Below are 21,031 nucleotides of genomic sequence, written 5' to 3'. Positions count from 1 at the left end.
TTTTATTTTTTATTATTTATAGCATACACATGCTTGATGATCTTTTAATAGGTGACACACCAAATTTTATAAGTCAAGGATTTAGATTATCAATTTTTATAACAGAGTTATCAGGTAATATGTAATCTGGGTTTTGTCTCTTTTCAACTTATTTAACAGTCTTGATTTTTCTTACGCAACCTAAACAAAACTTTTTACTAGGAATTAAAGCAGAGTACAGTTGATTATGCTCCAGAGTGACAGTTGTCAGATTTCCTTTAACAACATTTAATAAATTGTTGACTATGGTGAGTACATATTGTCTCTTCAGAATGACCGCAGTATGTATTTTTATGACAATCTAACTTTAGTTCAATGCTAATTGAACAAAAATTCATGATTTTCTTTAGTTTAAAAAATTTAATTGAATTAAATTACTTTTGAACCTACTCCTTCTATATAACTTTATAAATAAAATAGATCCAACACATAATAAGATACAAACAAGTAATATGATGAAAAAAACTGCAACAACAAAATTTTAGAATATCTAACAGATTTTTATTTTGTTACAAACACTTTCATATATGCATTTGTAAAAAAGGTACATTTTATAAAACAATATTTTAAAATAAGTAATAAGACTATTGATCTATATTTAGAAGTTAAAGCTCATTTATATTTACTAAAAAAAAAAAGACCAAATCAAGGAGGGTGCAGCCAACCATATCTTTTATTTGATTAAGAAATAACTTTTAATTAGTTGCACCCCTCACAAGGGTTAGTAGGCAGGTTGGATGGGGACTGATTTCCAATAATGCATTTGACCCTTGATAATTGAAAAATGCAATTATTTAAAAATGCAACCTTTTTTGTTGCGAGCACAACAAGTTAAAAATGTTTGCATTTTTAGATAGTTGGGTCTTGCATTTTTAGATAGTTAAGTCTTAGATAGTTGGGTGTTATATGCTATTTATCTTAGATCAACACATTGAGTTAGAAAATTTAAGAGCATCTCAAAATGGCTGAAAATTTGCATTAAAACAATGTAGTTTTGCAATTCATAAAATAAGGGCCACTTTGTATTGTTTATAATGCTGTAAATTTTAGGCAATTGCACTTAGAAGTGTGAAATTTCAAATTTAACCTATCTACATAGTACAGATAATAATAAGAAAAATTAGGAAAATCAGGAATAGTGCCCCACAAAGTTTTCTTTAATTTGGTTAAAACTTAATGATTTAATTTTATTCTGCTTCTGAAGTGGAGAATTTGATGTCTCGTAAGGTCATATTTATAATTCAATCATACCCTTTAACAATAAAAACTTAGTTACATATTTTATTTTATGAATACAGTCATCTAAATCTTGTATTTCAACACTTGTGCAACAATACCGTGGTTAGAGTTCTGGCTCAGAATCAAGAGGTCTGAGATTCAATGCTGGCTCTAGCCCAATAAGAACATTGGTAAAGAAGGATGCATGAACTTTCTAGTTAAATGCTCTTCTGTGGTGCTCTGTGATAAGACTGTATGAAATTCTGAGAGCACCTTATTAACCACACACAAAAAAAAAATTCCCTTTTTTATCCCTTAATTTTGTAATTCAACACTTCTCTTGTTTATCCCTAAATTCAGTCTACCAGGTTTTTATAGCTTTAAATTAAAATTAGGAATATATCAAAAATTCATCAAAAAACAAAAATGATAAAGTTTTTAATAATTTATTTTTATTTTGTACCAATAAATTTTTGCCAATAATAGCTGTTGCTTATACTTGGATACAAGATAGTTATTTAGATACTAGATAGTTACTTAGATACTAGATAGATACTTAGATACTAGATAGATACTAGATTAGAAAAGATTCAAATGATTCATGTATCAGCATGTAGAGAGGTAACAGCTTCAGGAGAAAATGGTAAGGGCAGAAGTAAGAAAACTTGAAGCGAGTGTCATAATGCGGTAGTGATAGAGCGCTCAACTCATAAGCGAGAAGTTCTGAGTTTGATCCCCACCACATCCCTGGTACCGCGCTCAACCCCGGTCGCTTACTAGGCTGCACTAGACTCTAGGGCATTCAACATATCCAAATTATTAAAAAAAAATTTGAAAAAATATCAACTTGAACATTAAAACAAGCAAAATTTAGAGGATATGTATATTTTAAAGATAATATTTGCTATGTTTTAAAGATTTAGTGAGTCAATGATTAGTTTTGGTCATACTATTAAAAAACTTTTTTTTATTTACCATTAGAAACCAGTTCCCTTGGTCTAGACCAATCCATCAAAATAAACTTGATATTTACTCAATATTACCTTGAAATTATTTGTTTTTTTTTTTTGCTATATGGAACACATGCAGGTATTAAAGTTAACATTAATGGTATTCTTAAAACTGTAATCTAGAAGAAAGTAAAGCTAAACTTTACTTGAATAAAATTAAAATCAGACTTTATTTCAGGAAAGTAAAGCCATGCTTTATTTAAAACAATAAGTGTTGATAAAAAATTTTTTACAATAAGTAAAATGAAACATTCAACAATCGTGACATACAGTATGATGAGTACAACAAAATGAAATTTTTATTTTAACAGAAATATGTTAAGTTTGCTAACATCAGGATTATATGAAAATAAAATTCAAAAAAAATTTACCGAATCCAAACACTATTTCTGCAACAGGAATGTAAGCAAAGAATATCACTAAAACAGAGATGCAGCACCCAATATGCAAGCAAAACTATAAAAAAAATATTATTGCTTAATTAAAATGAACCATACAACACTAAATACTAAATTTGCATTTGTTATTATAATACATACATGTATTTTTACAAATATCTTAGTGTACTTAGCCTCACATGACTATTAAGATGATGTCATAATAAATAGCCATCTATTGAGGTCTAAATATATACATTAGGTGAATATTTTTGTTGAGGAGGTTTGGATTTTTGTTGAGATGAGGATTTGGGTTTGGGCAAGTAAAATCTAGATAGAAGGACTTTTAATAAAACAAAAACAAAAATTTAATTTTGTTTTTTTTTCTGAAAAAAATTGCTGATTATAGGAGATGCATCAGTTATCAGACAAAAAAAAAACTTATATTTTATTTACAAATAAATAAAAAACAATTGGAATTTTTTTCTAAAAAAATGTATTTATTTTGGAAGTTATATCTTTATGAAAAAACTTTATTATCTATAACAAATTTTGATTTTGCGTTGACACCTTTCATAAGCAACTGTAAAAAATTAAAACCAATTTCTTTTAGTTTTAATTTGATTCAATCAATCTATTGAAGCTAATTTTTCTCATAAACTTTCTGATCTTTTTTCCCCCTAAAAATTCTCAATTAGTTGTGCTTGAGGCACATTTGGTTACAATTTTTTATCAACATAATTGACATATTCATCAATTTAGAGAATCTTTAGAGAAACAATAGAGTAACTTTTGTATAAAAACTCAGACATAAAACCATGATTAGATACAACTATCCCCAATAATTTTTTATCCTTTCCTACAAAGAGAACACTTTTTTGTTATGTTCCTTTGTTGTTTGTGTAGAAACTAGAATTTTCAAGCATTTTATCACCTGTAAAACAAAAGTAATTTCATCATCTATGACTAAAAATTACTGCTTAGAATCACACCTGTAAAAAATGATCACGCTAAGAATTAGTCTAGTCTAGAGAGAGATTTTTAAAAAGTATATTTCCTTTGCTATAAATCTCGCATGATGCACAAGCCTGGCCTTTCTTAGTGCTATTTATCTTCGGATAATCAGACTAAGGAGTGTTCTTTAGGATTCATCCTAAAGAACACTCCTTATTTACACTACTAAACTTAATTAAAGCAAGCTATTGCAAATATCCTCAATGCTTATTTTAACACAATGAAATTTGTTTTATTGCTCAAGTAAATGCTTCAGCAGTGAACAATGTCTTTCATGAATGTCTGTGTGCTGGAAGTAGAGGTATCTGTTAAGCTCAGGAACTAATGAACAGTTTTTTTTATAACTATTTAGATAAGTTGTGTCAAAAGCGCAATTTATCAGAAATATTAAGATTGCATTTTTGTTTTTCTAAGAGTACAAGAATTAAATTTCTTTTTATTAGAATAGGTAGGGTTCTACCTAGCTATTCTGATGAAAACAACATGCCAGGTTGATAGTTTATTTTTTATGTATAAACTTTATAACAACTTTTTTGATGAATAATAGAGAACAGTTGAAGATTTAACAAGTTCAGTAAAGTAAGTGTTATATCCACCTTGAGTTGCAACCTCTTCTGTAAGTGCAGTTGATGAAGATTATGCGCAAAAATAGAAACATATTCACCTAAATATGCCACAATTGCAGTGTGTTACCTAATTGAAAACCCCTCATATATTGCTAATAAAGAGGTAGATAGTTTTCTAAATTGTATGGAGTGTTTCTATTTTTAACTTCCCTGTTTAACCTGTAAGACCATTTTTTTGTGTAATTTTTTTATCGGCATTTTAATACAATGAAATTTTAAATTTAATTAGTTATTTTGATAATAGACACATGCTTCTGCCAATTTAGCAAAATTAACCTTGATCAAAGTCAATTATGACATTATACATCCTTAAATGACCTTAAAAATTATAAACATTGTTGAAAAAGCTATCATTCCTCTAACACTAACACCAATAAGAATACCTATCAAGAATCCAAAACCCAAATCTACAGAACCAGACTCACACCAGCTTGACCACTATCACCAGCTTGACAACTATCATCAAAATCAAAAGAAAACTGAAAAAAACACAGTAACACTGTCAAAAACTGATACTTAGCATTTATCAACACAAGATTTGTCTGAAACTTCAGCTAAAAATGGATAAGCTGCCAAACTCCCAAAGAAAATCTCCATTAAAATTGCATAAAAAAACAAAATCGGACCTGGACTCAATTAGAAACATATTTGAAACTGACATTAGTTCAGATTCTGACTAAACTGTATTGCCAAAGTACAATTAATACTATAATTCAATTATTTTCTTTTTTATTTTATGAAAATAGTTAACTTATTGTAAAAACCAAGTTTATTGTAAAAAGTAATTATTACAATGTAAATTTAAATAAAAAATTGGTAAAATTGGTTTAAGAAATACACCTTTAATAATTTATGATTTGAAATTTTTCATGACATGAAAAAACATGAAAACTTATTTTTATACTAAATACCGTTTTGCATTTTATCAAAAATCTTATAACATTCATAGACTTTTAGATAATTACTTATTTTGAATAAAACTAAATATGTATTTTAAAACAGTTTTTATGAAAATAATATTGAAATAGCTTTTATATAAATTACGGTAAACAACAACAACAAAGTCATCAAATACTCTGCTTAAAGAAGATAAATATCAGTATTAATCTTAAGAACTTTAGTTTTTATATTAAAATCTATTGTAAAAATCATTTATCATGAAACACTTACTTTTTATCATTTCTTATCACACATTTTTATCATGACCAGTACTTCTCATAAAACTCAAAATTTGTTGTTTGTTTCAACTTTCACCTTTTCGATGTTCAACCTTATTTGGTTTATATCAGTTTTTATTCAAATTTTTTCAAGTTTTTATTTTTTTTATTCAATTTTTAAAATGCTTGATGTTTTAGATGTAAGATACTAACATATAATCTCTGTATTCTAAAACAATTCAATAGATTATTTTGTGTTAATGAAACTGTTTTGTGGAAGGAAGAACCATCACATTATAAACCTTTAGAAATTTTGATATCTTTAAAACTAAATGATAATGAATTAACCATAGATATCCTGGTCATATTTATATTATCCCGAAAATTTTTTCATTATAATATCTGTAAAAAAATCCGGAAAATATTTTTAGAACATTCGGCATAATCGGGGAAAAAAATGCTTTTTGTGTATTTAAGAATATCTCATGTGCTTAAAAACAAAATTTTTGGTGGGCATTCTTCTATAAAAAAGAAAAGTATTTTAATGCTTACTTAAATAGAGTTTATAAATTAAATTTTTAGGTGAAATAGTTAAAATAATTTAAGTGATCTTTAAGTGCTGAGTGTTTACATATCTTAAATAATCCTTTAAAAATAAGTTGCATATTATTTAAACGCTCCAAAACAAAGTATTTATCGAAACATAAGCCAAAAAATTTTTAATAAATACTTTTTAACACTATTTTTTTATCTCAAAGGTAGGTTCTGATTTTAAGACTATTTTTTTTTCTTGAAGGTAAGTTCTTTTTTTTTTAATTTACTAAAAAAAATCAAAGATTTTTTTTTAATAAATTAAAAAAAAAAAAAATACTGCAAAAATACTACGTACAAAAATAATGCAGAAATGTATGGCAAAACAATTAATGCTTTTTTATTATTATCTCAATACATAAACTGATTTGGTAATTTTAATTAACACTAAACTTATTTTATAATTTAAATACTAACATACATTCTTTAATAGACTGGGTGAATAAAAAGCGATTGCTTTTACTCAGCATTTTTTGAGTAATTGCTCAGCTTTACCCGAGTTTTTAGCGATTTTGCTCACGTATTTTTATTCACGTATTTTTATTCATGTAAAGCTGAGCAATTACCATAATTTGTCTTGGCACTTGGAAATCCCTTTATTAATAAATATACTTGTATGAAAAAAAAAAACTATTTGTAAAAATAATGCCTTACCTAAGTGAAATATAGCATAAAGTAATTGATGAATGATACCTTTACTGTTTTAATTATTTGATGACAAAAAAAATATTTTTAGCTTGTATTTCCAGAAAACTATTTGGATATCCGGAAAAAATAAAAATGTGCAAAAATATCTGGAATTCCGGAAAAAGATAATCCTTGATTAACATATAATTTATATAGATAGATCTGAAGAAGAAGAGGGGATAAACTTGTTGATAATTAAGGAAGTGACATGAAAAAGAAATTACCTTTGTTAATTCTTGCTCTTTAAGCTGCAACAAATAAAGCATTGAATTTTCTGCAGAAATCCAAATTTGCGCTATTGAATTGCACATGTCATCAAATTCAAACCCTACTCTGTGAACATTTAAATAATTTTATGACTAACTCAAGAAACACTCAAGGAACACTAAGTACACACTCAAAGAAGACAAAGCACACACTCAAAGAACACTATGTTCACACTTAAGGACTACTAAGAACTCATTCAAAGTAAACTTTGTAAAACAAAGTAACACTAAAAATATTTAAGAGTACTTAGAACATTAAGCTTTATAATTAAGATCGAAATAAGCTTGTGAAAAAATGTAGATAAATGATTACCTACGTCGTTCTTTGATGACTGCTGCTCCTTCTAAATTAAAAATATTTTGAAATTTTCAATTTTAAGTCAAAAGTCTAAACTCTTTAAACATATAAACATGGGGTTTACTTTATAACATATTTATAAACATGCAGTAGTAGTGTAATGCACCATGCCATGGAGTATTGCGTTCAACTTGTTTCTCTGTGCCTTGTTTGTCAAGAGCTGTGTTTTGAGATTAAAGGGTTAAGAAAGGGGAATAACAACAACTAAGAGAAATCCTACTGCTAGAAAGAATGCCACTAAAGTTTCAGGGATTAAAACTTCTATTTTGAATTACTATGTGTTCTAGGTATCTGGTGTTAAAATATATTTAGAAACATAATACATATGCAAGATTATAAAGTATATATATATTTAAATACTAATTGTTAAAAATATTTTATAGTATACATTGTATATATAGTATAAAAGTTTTACAAAACATTCACAATAGTCAAAATAGGTTAAATAAAATTGATTCACAAATAAAAATATAAAATAAAAATGTTATTAAACAATTGTTGGTAGTTTTTTTCAAAATTTTGTAAACAAATATAAACAATTCAAATTTTTAAAAACAAAGTTAGTCATCTGGAAAACCAAATTAGGTCAAATCAAACTCATATTGCATAAATAGATTTGTTTAATAATACTTCTTAAAAATTTTTTTTCCTGCTAGCTGAAAAAGGCAATCCTGCTGACCCTGTGGCTGTTGTGACATAAGTCAAGTTCAAAGTTCAATTAAAGTTAATAACCAGTTTATTTAGTCTTTAGGTAAACAGCCCAAAAAAAAGTATAAAGAAAAGAAAAAAAACTATGTATTTCACTAGTATACATCTAACATTTCATTTCCTTTTATAACTTCTTTCTTTTGGTTTTTAATTGTCTCTAAAGTTAAACTACATAAAATGGCATTGCTACAATAATGTTTAACACCCTCAATCTTAAGAGAGAAATACCGATTTTTTAATAAACATAAAAAAAGAAATTAGGTAAGTGTTCTAACTTCTAACAATGAACTGCTTTCCAATGAAATTAAAAAAAAGTACTTTATAATCAGGGGAGACGGACTAATTGGTTACATGTTTTTTATTTTTTTTTAATTACAACTTAAACTATCATAACTCTTTAACTGCACAAACCACTTAAAACCACTTAAAACCACTGTGCTGTTTGGAAAAGCATGGTGATTGAACTGCTACATTAATAAAAAAAACATGATGGTCAAACTGCTGTACTGTTAGGAAAAGCCTCGTGATCAAACCATTGCACAATTATTGCATAACTTGATTTATGAAAACTACAATTTACAACAGCATAATTTTTAACAGAAAAGTTAGACTACTAATTTATGCTAAAAAGATAATTGACTAATTTTAACTATGCTAAAAAGTTAGTTGACTAATTTTAGTTGTGCTAAAAAGTTAGTTGACTAACTTTAGTTGTGCTAAAAAGATAATTGACTAATTTTAACTATGCTAAAAAGTTAGTTGACTAACTTTAGTTGTGCTAAAAAGTTAGTTGACTAACTTTAGTTACAGTTTTTTTAAATTGAGTTTTTTTAAATTCAAAAATAATATTCCATAAACTTACTTTGTTCTAGATTATTCCAAATAATAATTCGTACATCATCAATAAGACAAGGAGATGATAAAATAATTAGTAGTAAAGATATCTTCTGCAGTCTGTAGCTGATAAATTTCCTTAATAAACAAAAAGTACAATTAGCAGAATAAAAATAAGTAGAAAGTTGTTCAAAGGAAACATTTTAAATAATTGGAATTAGGGTCGCATTCAACAATGCTGACCTAACATCTGAGCTAAAAGTGTTTAGACCAGCAAAAATCACCAAACTTGTTTCTATGTTTTTATGGTAAGACCTTTGTGACAATTTTTTTTAGAGATTACCAAATTATTGCCGACCTAATTTTTTTTAATTCCAAGGGCTGTAAATAATAGAAAATACAAATATTATAAGTATAATAACTGTGTAAAGTATAAAAAAAGTAAAAAAAATTTATTCTTTGTTTGTTAAAAATGTTCAAAAAAGAAATTATAAGAATTCATGTCACCTACGGTTTCATATTTGTTACTAAATGAGATGGAACACAAAAGCAACAATGCTTTTTATCTGATAAAGTAAAATTTAAATCTAATATTTTAGTGCCAAAAAAGCTGAATTTGAGAATGGCATTATACCTAAACTAGGCTTTACTGTAACACAAAAATTATGTTTAGAAGCATCATATAAAGTTGCATATTGAATCGCCCAACAAAATAAGCCACACACTATTGCAAAAACTTATAACTTGCTTACTAGACATAGTAGAACTCATATGTGGTACAGATCAAAGAAAGAAAGTTAAAGAAAGTTGTCAAATGATTTCAATCATGAATTTTTGAAATATCTTCATTGTTTTGAAGCAGGTCATTAATGAACTGAACTCTTTGCTATTTTCATTCAACATGTAACTGGATAGGATCACAGATGTATCACAGTGTATTACCAGCTCTTGCTGTTTGTACGTTATGTACATATAGAAACAAAAAGTATGAAGGAGTTTCAATTTTGCAACTCACTTTATACTGTTGTAAATACTGCTGTATTATACAGAAGTTTGCTGGTTATCAAGAAGACAAGTTTTAAAGTGCTATGCATAAAAGTCTTGATATTTCTGAAAGATAAAGATTGTATCAAATTCTAGAAACTGAAAGCTTTTTGCAAAGAAAAGCTTACTTAGTTGACATTTTTAATTGTTTGAACAATATTAACCTTTCTTTTCAGGGTCATGCTGTCAATATTGAGGATGCAACTGATAATTTAAAAGGTTTTCTTAGTAAGCTCCCACTTTGGAAAATGAGAGTGGGTGTAGGTTTTATTGCAAATTTGCATGCGAAAGAAATGAATTTATTTGGAATTGTATACTTTTTGTACTGAAAGCCATAATAATGAGACTTGGGTCCGCAGCCCATTTATGAATGATATCAATGATGAAGACCTTATTAAAGATGACATGAGATCCAAAGCAGTACTGAGAGCTAATATTCATGGAAAGGATTTTTGATGTAGTTTAGGAAAAGCACAATTTTGAAAGTGGTATGTGACTACAAAAAGGTTAAGAACCACTGCCATAGAACAAAACTGCAAATAATATGAAACAAAGCCAAAAAAATATTTAAGTTTAAAGTTACTCAAAATTATAATAAGATAATATTTTTTTTAATAATATTTTATAAAACAAGATTATGACTTTAAATTATCACAATTTTTAATTAAATGTTTATGCAATATTTGTAAATATAAACAAAAAAACAATATAGAATACAAATCTTAATAATAAAGTTCCAAAAATGTAAAAAAAAGTATTACCAAAACAACCCTGTAAATACTAGATATATTACTAAAGAGACTGTAGGTGTTTTCCAAAACAAAATATTTTCAAATTCATCCCATTTAAAGCCAGAATTTATCAGCCACTCTTTTACTTTTTGCTTTTTTTTATCAATTAGTTCTTTTTCAGGTGACTTTCTTTTAAATACCCGAAGAAGTCTTTTAAACATGCTGATATCACAACAAGATATCAATACTCACTAAAAATCAAAAATAATTGTAATTAGATATTTAAAAAAAATGTAATTATATATTTAAATTAAATGCAATTAGATATTAAAAAAAAATTGAAATCAAACAATATATACACCTTGCTATAAAAAAGGAATGGACTAGTCCCTAATATTTCAACAAAAATACAGATTATTATATTATACTTTATTGCATAAAAAGTATGCTTTTTTAAAAATAAAATAAACAAAAAAATTTTCAAACTTTTAATTTTTTTTAGAGATGTTTTTACAAAATATGATTATTAATTTTTATAAAATTTGCTTTTGAGACCCAACATGACATACTTTTTAAGAATTTTTTTTTGAAAGTACTTGAGACTAGACTAGTCCTTTGTCATGATATATATGTCATGATAAGTTTTTAAATAGCAGAAACTTTAAGTTCCATCACAAAGTTGTATTTTTTCAAATAATCAAACTCTTTATATATATATTTATATATATAAATATATATATACATATATATATATATATATATATATATATATATATATATATATATATATATATATATATATATATATATATATACATATATATATATATATATATATATATATATACATATATATATATATATATATATATATATATATATATATATATATATATATACATATATATATATATATATATATATACATATATATATATATATATATATATATATATATATATATATATATATATATATATATATATATATATATCTGCAGTGAATGAATGATAAAATAAAAACTTTTAGATTTTGAAAAACATTTTTATCACATTTTACACTTTTTTTAGTTTGGTAAGTTTTAAGTTTAAAAATTAAAAAGTTTGAAACTAATTTATGAAGTTTTTCAGAAATCTTTTAATAAAAAAAAAATTAAATACTCAGCAAAGAAAAATGTCTAAACTGCATTAACTTATAACTAAAGTTTAAAAACTTTTGTTGTCACTGAACCCAGACAAAGAAACAATTGGTATTTTGAAAAGATGCATGTTAAATATTTAAACTAAAAATTCATTAAAAAATTAAAATTTTGTAATGGCTTTTGATCAACTGAGTTTTTCTTTGCATTTTAAAATTGTAAAATGTAAATACTTTTAATTTTATTAAATTTTTTAATGAATATTTGTGAAATACTTAAAAATTCTTTGTATTTTCTTAAAAAACAAAAGAATTAAGAAATGGAATATTCAAAATAAGTAGTAAGAAAAAATCTCTATTGCTACATTAAAAAAACATTTAAAAAAAGTTTAACAATATTGCTTGAATTCAACTGATAGAAAAACAACAAATCTTCAAAATAATCATTTGTAGTAACTCTGAAATAGATACGTTTCAAATATTCAAAAGAAACCATCTGCATAACATGAACTGGATTTTATTTATTTTTGATTTTTCATGTTGTGTAAGTTTTTTTTCAGTTTGCATGATACTATTCAATTTGTCTTAAATACTAAAAAAAAATGTTTCAAGCAACGAATGTTAGATTTAAAGTGATAAAAAATTTAGTTTGCGAATAATTTTAAAAAGGTCTTTTAATGAATATTTCTCAAATTGTGGTAATTCAAGTTGACTGAGCTAAGTGTTTAAAACAAGACAAACCACAAGCATACAAAGTCTGCAAAAATACCTTTCATTGAAAAAGTTCTTCACTTTAGTCCTAATCAAGTCAAAGAAGTGTACATGTTCAATGATAATGCTATATCTCAATTTAAAAAAACAACAAACCACAGTATTGTAGTGAAACTGCAGTGGTGTAGTAAAACTGTAGTGCTGTAGTGAAACTGCAGTGCTGTAGTGAAATTGCAGTGCTGTAGTGAAACTGCAGTGCTGTAGTGAAACTGCAGTGCTGTAGTGAAACTGCAGTGCTGTAGTGAAACTGCATTGCTGTAGTGAAACTGCAGTGCTGTAGTGAAACTGCAGTGCTGTAGTAAAAACTGCAGCGCTGTAGTGAAACTGCAGTGCTGTAGTGAAACTGCAGTGCTGTAGTGAAACTGCAGTGCTGTAGTGAAACTGCAGTGCTGTAGTGAAACTGCAGTGCTGTAGTGAAACTGCATTGCTGTAGTGAAACTGCAGTGCTGTAGTGAAAATGCATTGTTGTAGTAAAAACTGCAGCGCTGTAGTGAAACTGCACTGCTATAAAATGCTAAATCTAGTCAACGCAAGATCAAATTAGATGCAGATTTAGTGCCCAGATTACAAGAACTGTAAATATCTGTGTCAGAAACCAATATGAAACAGCAAATAGATAAACTTGCATTCAGTTCAATTTAAAGTCATTCAAGAAAATTAAAAAACATATAAAAATCTTATTTTTATGTTCAGAATAATAACATTACTATAATGCTATTTTTATGTTTTATATAATAAAATTTATTTAAAAAAATGATGCAACTACTAAAGTTAACTAAATTTAACTAATGTAAACTGGAGTGTCATGCACTAACTATGATCAAGTCAAATTTTCTAATAACTTAAACCATGACTACAGCACCTAAAAATATTACATAACCTTAATTTACATAACATAAACAAAATATAAAAAAATATGATTACCAGCAAATTATTTCAATCTTTTTACAAACACTTATAGATGTAGCTGTTCATGTTATTCTGTTATATAAGAGTAACAGATTAACTTATTATTAGATATCGAAATTATTTTGACTTCTGCTGTTAAAGTTATTTTTCACATCTTATAAAGTCTTCAAGAAACAATCCTGCCACAATCTTATAAAATCTTCAAGAAACAATCCTGTCACAATCTTATAAAGTCTTCAAGAAACAATCCTGTCACAATCTTATAAAGTCTTCAAGAAACAATCCTGTCACAATCTTATAAAGTCTTCAAGAAACAATCTTTAGAACTCTCTTTGATACTCTTTTAACAAAAAATGTTGTTAACATCTTGGTGTCATAGTTTATCCCATTTAACTTAGAATTGAATATTGATATATAGGATTATGAAGCTTTAGCTATGTCAAAAACACCTCTTTGACAAAATGCCAATATGTTTAATACTTTAAAAAATATTTTACATATTGTCTCTGAGTGCTAGATTATGTAGACTAATAATACCCAATATTTTTATAAAAAATAAGAAAATGGAATTTGAAAAAAAGCACTTATAGAATTAGTAGAAAATCACTTGACAAAAAATTTTTTTTTTAATGATCTTCTGCTAATTTAATATTGCTCTGTTCTTTTAAGAACATTGAGCACTCTATTTTGTAGAATACATTTTAAAGTTGTTTAAATAAATATATATATATATATATATATATATATATATATATATATATATATATATATATATATATATATATATATATATATATATATATATATATATATATATATATATATATATATATATATTAGGGTGCATCACAAAATAACAATTTAAAAAATTGATTTTGTCTGTTCTATATATCAAAAAAACAATGACTTTCAAAATTTAAAAAATTGATTTTGTGTTCTATATATCAAAAAAACAATGACTTTCAAAAATTTTAGAATAAGAAATATTTTTAGAGGTCCCCCGACACTCTTGAATATTTGACCAGTCCCTAATATTTATAAAATACATAGTTTTTTAAAAGTAGGTCGTGTTGGGTCTCAAATTAAGCAAAATTTTTAAAAAATTTCAAAAATAATAATTAAAAAAAAAAAACATTTTATATTTCACTGCTATGTATATATAAAACTACAAAAAATGCACCTTTTTCTTTTTTATTTTAAAAATGTCATATTTATTGCAGTAAAATCTAATTCTTTTAATAAATTGATGATTATTTTTAAAATTTTTATAATATCACTTAATTTGAGACCCAACATGACCTACTTTTAAAAAACTATTTTTTTGAAATCATTAGGGACTGGTCAAATATTCAAGGGTGTCGGGGGACCTCTAAAAATATTTCTTATTCTAAAATTCTAAAAGTCATTGTTTTTTTGATATATAGAACACAATTAGGTGTCAGACAAAATCAATTTTTTAAATTGTTATTTTGTGATGCACTTCAATAGCTATTTTAAATTAGGTCTACATCTTGTTGATCTTATTTTAGTCTCTGATGGCATTTTGTCTCTGTTTTGGGACTCTTTTTCTAATAAAAGTAAAAAAATATACTCTAAAATGACAAACAGAAACGCCTTCATGGAGTAGTAAAAGTTTATTCTCGATAAAAATAATCAAAAAACTATTTAAAATGCAATTTTTTTTTTAGCTACTCTCTTTAGTCAAGTTTTTTAAACATATATCTATTTCTCTATAATGTAAACATTTAAATAATTTATGATAGATAAAAGAACTTATGACTTCATCAAATAAATTGATCTAGTTTTAAAACTACTATTACTTTTTCTTATTTTTTTTCTCTTGTTATTTGATTATTTTTATTGTTGCTATCATTAACATAGTTATTTTCATTTATATCATTTTTTAATCATTATTACAATTAATGATATTATTTCCTACAAATAATTTTTTATCATATTATTACTTTGAAAGTAGTATTATAATTCATAACTATAAATGTGTGTTTAGATAAGCAGTGTAATATCATACTGAAACACCCTACTGCCGGGGCTTTCAGTATATACATAAACTATCTTATAGCCTGCTGCCAGAAAGGAGTGCCACTACATTGACTAAGAGTGAGGGCTAGGGCAGCAATCATTTTTTTTTTCATTATTCTTTGTTTTTTTCTTCTTTTTCTGAAAAAGTTGTAAGCTACAAAGATAAGCAAACTGAGTAATCAATTCCTGACCTCATTTCTATGGTTAATGGTAAAACCTCTTTGAAGCAAGTTTTTTTTGCCAACCTTATGCCAACCTCTAAAAGATTAAGGTTAGCAAATTATTGCTGACCTCATTTTTCCTAATTGTGAGGGCTCTCTCTTTATATATATATATATATATATATATATATATATATATATATATATATATATATATATATATATATATATATATATATATATATATATATATATATATATATATATATATATATTATTATTATTATTATTATTATTGTTATTATTATTATTATTGTATATATATATATTATTATATATATACATAATATTATATATATTATTACTATTATAATATATATATATATATATATATATATATATATATATATATATATATATATATATATATATATACATATATATATATATATATATATATATATATATATATATATATATATAAATATATATATATATATATTATATATATATATAGAATTAGAAATAGGTTTAAAGTGATAAAACAAAAAATTTGCACAATTAAGCTAATATCATTATTTTAACATAATAAACATTATTAATGGCATAATAACAACAAATTAATAATGTATAAATAAAACAAACAACAAGAGGTGTTAATGAAACTTCAAATAAAAAAACATAAATAGTCCTGTTATCGAACTTCAAAAATCTAAAGTATCAATTTTATCTTTTATAAAACAACAAAAATGATAAAAAGAATAAGAAAGACAGCTGAAATATTTATAAATATTAGAAAATTATAATTTCACTGAAAACTTCTGATCAAAACTTGAAACCTTTTATAAACCAAAAGCTTTGTAAAAACCAAGTACTTCTTTGCAACGAACTCAAAGTTATTTATAATTGAAAAAAAAATAATTCTTTAAATTTATTAATTCAGTAATAACAAAATATAGATCAAATTCTGTAATATTAAATCTTTTATTTGTCACACCTCTTTTTTTAACTACTTTTCTTTAATTGCAAATGTTTTGGATGACATCTTCAGCGACTTCGCTTTAATAATGACGTAATATATTTCTTCCGACTCATTGAGTGAAAAATTTCCAAAAAAATCTACTTTCATTATCCTACTGATAAATAAACAATGTTTGGGACAATTGAGAGAAAAAACCAAACGATGTTTACTAAACTTTGTAAAGTTGCAAAAAAACCGAAGGTGTTAGATCTTTGATTTATCAAGTTATGTACTAGTAGAGTATATATTGAATTTTTATATTGGAAACTAAGTAAAATCACAAAATAACGACAGAGAAAAAAATGTTTTCCAAAACGTTGGAGAGTTGCTTTAAAAATATTTAACTAACTTAGATGCAGAGGTGGAAAAAGTAACGCAATTGTGTACTCAAGTAAAAGTACTGCTTGAGTTTAATCACCCCCCCCCCGCCCCATCAATGAACTTTTCGTTCATTTAGTCGGCAAATTCGATCCTTATCGATAAGTCAGTCGGCAAATCGTCGCGTTGGCTTGGCAAGGTTCTAACTGAAATTTTTTTTATTAGGAGAATTTAGAAAAAATCTTTTAACTTTTTTTTAATGTTTAATTAAAATTGTTTATATTATTGTTTTTTTAATTTGTTTATGTATTCTTTTTGGTTGATGTATACATAAATAAACAAAAAAAAAATTATATAAATATTTTTATTTAGGCAATAAATAAAAAAGAAAAACGATTTACTTGCTATTCTCCTAATATAAAAAAAAATCAGTTGGAACCTTGTCAAACCCACGCGATGAAATGTAGACAAATTTCAAAAAAAGAGAGCTTTTTTTTTTTTAGTTGGCAGAAATTACAATGGGATCCCCCCCCTTCCCCCTCCCCCAGTGGAGAAGTTTTTTAATTTTCTTTTAAAATTACTTGAAAATTTTTCTTTTAAAATTCGAATAAGAAAGATGAAAATTTAAAACGTCAGCAGTGCCTATGTTTGATGTCTTCATAAGGGTCGTCTATAATATATCTCGCAATTTTTGACTATAATACCATAAAATTTTAAATTTTCTTAGCTGCTTTTAGGAAACTAATTAATACATTTCAATAAATGTTAATTTTAATTATTATCATTTAATATCACTTTGAAAGTCAATATTTGTATGCGCCTCCAAATAATGAGCCTTAAGTAAAAATATTGTTAAACAAAAAAAAGAAAAGTTTTTTTTTAATTTTTTATTGTATGGCCGTGGTTGATTAAAAAAGTTGGAAGGCGTGGCTAACAAAAGAGCGGGTTCAACTTCTCCTTCAAATTATTTTTTTTGAAATTGATGTTTATTTTGAAGTAGTTTTATGTGTTTTAACTATTATTATTGTTGTTTATTAATAATTATGTTTATATTTTTCAATATTTTAAAGCGAGTTTCCACTCATCCGCTTTTCTACGGGCATGGGTAAGCATGCGTAATATAAGTTTAAATTTGTCCGAAGAAAAACTACACATGCTCACATAATTATTTTTCCCTTCCCTATCCCGTTCCGGTAAAAAAAAAAAAAGGATGAGTGGAAACTGACCTTTACAGAATAAGTTCATCAATGCGTTTATAAAATGAATGATTTAACCGTAGTTATTAACATAGACAGACATAAGTAGATATAGGAAAAGTATATTAAAAACATACATTATTTCTTGCGCTACTATAGTTCCATATAACGTTGTTAATTTTGTTTGTTTAAGTTAAATTGGAATAGTTGTATTAGAGTGTACATACATCAACTGAGTGTTTATGTTTGATTAGGCACACTACTAATCAAAAGAATGGTTTTTCTAGATTTAAGACTAAAAAAAAATAACTTTGCGCCACAAAATTGAATACCCCTCCCCTTGTAACAAATCGTCATAAAATCACTGATCCCTTCCCTCTCCCTTCCTATCGCGTGACTAATTTGTGAACGACTCCTATCTTCGCTTTAGTTGGAGTTAAAATTCACATGTCACTGTAAGCCCTAATTTCTTACAGAAGTTCAATCAGGTTCAAGATTGGCTGTTTGTTTTAAGCTATTGAATAAAGAAGACTTTTTGTCAAGACAGGAGTATAAAGTCGAGTCATCCGTAAAAAGAGTCACTTTAGATGTAAGTTTTTCAGGAAGATCATAAATGTAGATAAGAAACAAAACAAGACTAAGAACAGAACCTTGTGGTACCCCAGAAGTTAATGAAAATGAAGAGTGTTGGCCTTTAAGGATGAATCTAATAAAGCGGTTAGAAATAAAAGATTTGATAATTTTAAAAACTTTCTCAGATACATCATATGAAGCAAGCTTATGAAGAAAACCAGCAAGCCAAACTTTGTCAAATGATTCATATATGTTAAAAGCAATAGCTTCGCTACCTCCATCTAATTCATAATAAAACTTTTCAGTCACAACAGTTAGCAAGTTGTTGAGCGAGGAGATCGGAAACTGTATTGTTTATCTGATAGTAAGCTATTTGACCTAAGATGGTTTGTTAAAAATTTGTTAATCAAAGACTCAAAGACCTTGTTAATAACAGATAGATTGGACGATAGTCGGAGGGGTCAGAACACTCTCCAGATACCATTTTAAAGCAGGTAGGAAAGCAAGACTCATTCAACCACTTATTAAATAGTTTAAAGAAAATTGAAGAGAGTTTTGGAGAACGCTTTTGTAAAACTATGACAGAAATTTTTTCTGGACCACAAGCTGTGAGAAAGCGTTTTATTGAGATTTAAGCAACGGAAGCTGGAGTGATTTGATATCTAGTTATGGGTTAACCTGTTTAATTGGATTGAAAAGAAGAGTATAGCCATAAGATTCAAGAGTCAAATTAGAAGAAAAGTTCTTAGCATACAGTTCTGCCTTATCTTTGGGAATTAGATCAGTTCCATGAATGAGAAATGGAATGTTAGACCTACCTTTGTTAATGGCGTTGTTGAAGATTTTCTAAAGGCCTCTAGAGCTTAACTTCTGAGATAAGATAGGAGATTTAGTGAATTGAGAATAATGGTGCTTTGCATCAGACAGCACCTTTTTACATTGAATTCTTGCAATAATATATAAGCGTTTGAAATCAAGAGAGATGTTCTTTTGAATAAGATGAAAAAAATGATTACGATTAGATGTTGCAGTTGAAAAGAAGGTGTAAACCATGGAGTAGAATGTACTAGGAATAAAAGCTTTCACTCCTGCCTGGACCCAGAAGGTTACGAAGAAAGCGCATTATAAAAAAGACATCATCCTAAGAACTGTCACGAAGAGAATAACGAAAGGAATCTCATTCAGCTTTGAAGGTACAAGTAAATAGTGCAATGAGTCGGAAGAAGAACGAGATAAAAGATTTATAGAGATTATTGCATGGTTTGAACCACCTAAAGGAGAAAAGGAGAAACTGAACACAAATTAGGGTCAGAGACAAAATACAAACTAAGGAGTGAAGATAAGTGATTAGAGTTGTCTGGAAAACGATTCACAAAGTTAACTATCTAAGTAAAAGATTGAGAAATGTAAAAGTTATAGACTTTAGTGCCAGCAGAGTAAGTAGTGTTAGAGCCAAGTCATTCAGTGTGATGGGCATTAAAGTCACCAATAACAACAATATTGGCAAAGGGGGAAGAAAAAAGACATGATCAATTTGATCAGAAATTACATCTAAAAAATGCAGTTTTAAAAAGAAGGAGAACAATAAAAAAGAAAGAGAAAGGTGATACAGTAAAGAGGTGTTAGGCGAAGCAAATAAAAGATTCAAACGAGGGATTCAAACCTGATTTCTCGACAAATAGGTGAATTGGTGCATAAGTATAGGCCCAAGCCAAGCGTGTGATAATAAGAGTCTTTACGAATTAAAGGATAGTACTCCTCAATACTGAGATCTGAAGAAGGAGCAGTCAAAACTTAAATTTTTCTCACATAGAGCGAGCAATTTTTCAAGAAATAATATTTCATTTACGGAAGATTACTTTACAGATAACGAATATTTGTGAAAGACATTATGAAACAGTTAGTTGGTGGGGATGATTTTTTATGTATAATATTTTGGTAAACTTTTGGCATAATTTAAGTTTAAAGAGAACATGACTCGTTTATTGATAAAGTACGGCATCCCAAGCAAGGTCAGGGAAAATTTAATGGCAATTTAATTGTTTAAAAATATGCTACCAATTAATTAATTGCAATTATTATTCAGTGCAATCAAATAATTGCAATTTTTGAACAATTCGATTAATTTTTCCAATTAATTGCAATTAATTATTGGTTTTTAAAAATGTCTAAAAATGTTAAAAACGGAGAATAAAATTATCAGTTTTTATTAAATATCATACTTTAGAAGATTAATATTGATGGG

At 26.4% G+C, this 21,031-nt stretch overlaps 1 protein-coding gene across 2 annotated transcripts in view; it reads right to left on the bottom strand.

The window, feature by feature from the left end:
- Nucleotides 1-17,080, bottom strand: part of LOC100214527 (reticulophagy regulator 2) — a 38,412-nt gene extending 21,332 nt beyond the window's left edge. Inside the window, exons 1-6 of one of the 2 annotated variants that reach the window (XM_065810538.1) lie at nucleotides 16,676-17,080; nucleotides 10,691-10,911; nucleotides 8,914-9,023; nucleotides 7,299-7,329; nucleotides 6,944-7,052; nucleotides 2,639-2,723 (exon numbers count right to left, since the gene is read on the bottom strand). In XM_065810538.1, coding sequence (XP_065666610.1) covers nucleotides 2,639-2,723; nucleotides 6,944-7,052; nucleotides 7,299-7,329; nucleotides 8,914-9,023; nucleotides 10,691-10,881 — 526 coding nt within the window. In that variant the 5' untranslated portion in view covers nucleotides 10,882-10,911; nucleotides 16,676-17,080. Of the gene's footprint in view, nucleotides 1-2,638; nucleotides 2,724-6,943; nucleotides 7,053-7,298; nucleotides 7,330-8,913; nucleotides 9,024-10,690; nucleotides 10,912-16,517 lie in introns of both variants that reach the window. The other variant, XM_065810539.1, reaches the window with a different exon arrangement.
- Nucleotides 17,081-21,031: the final 3,951 nt, after the last annotated feature.

The sequence above is a fragment of the Hydra vulgaris genome, chromosome 11 (assembly GCF_038396675.1).
Source record: "Hydra vulgaris chromosome 11, alternate assembly HydraT2T_AEP".
In the NCBI taxonomy this organism is placed as follows: Eukaryota; Metazoa; Cnidaria; class Hydrozoa; order Anthoathecata; family Hydridae; genus Hydra; species Hydra vulgaris.
The sequence above is the reverse complement of the archived record's forward strand: the minus strand, read 5'-3'. Positions and strand labels throughout refer to the sequence as shown.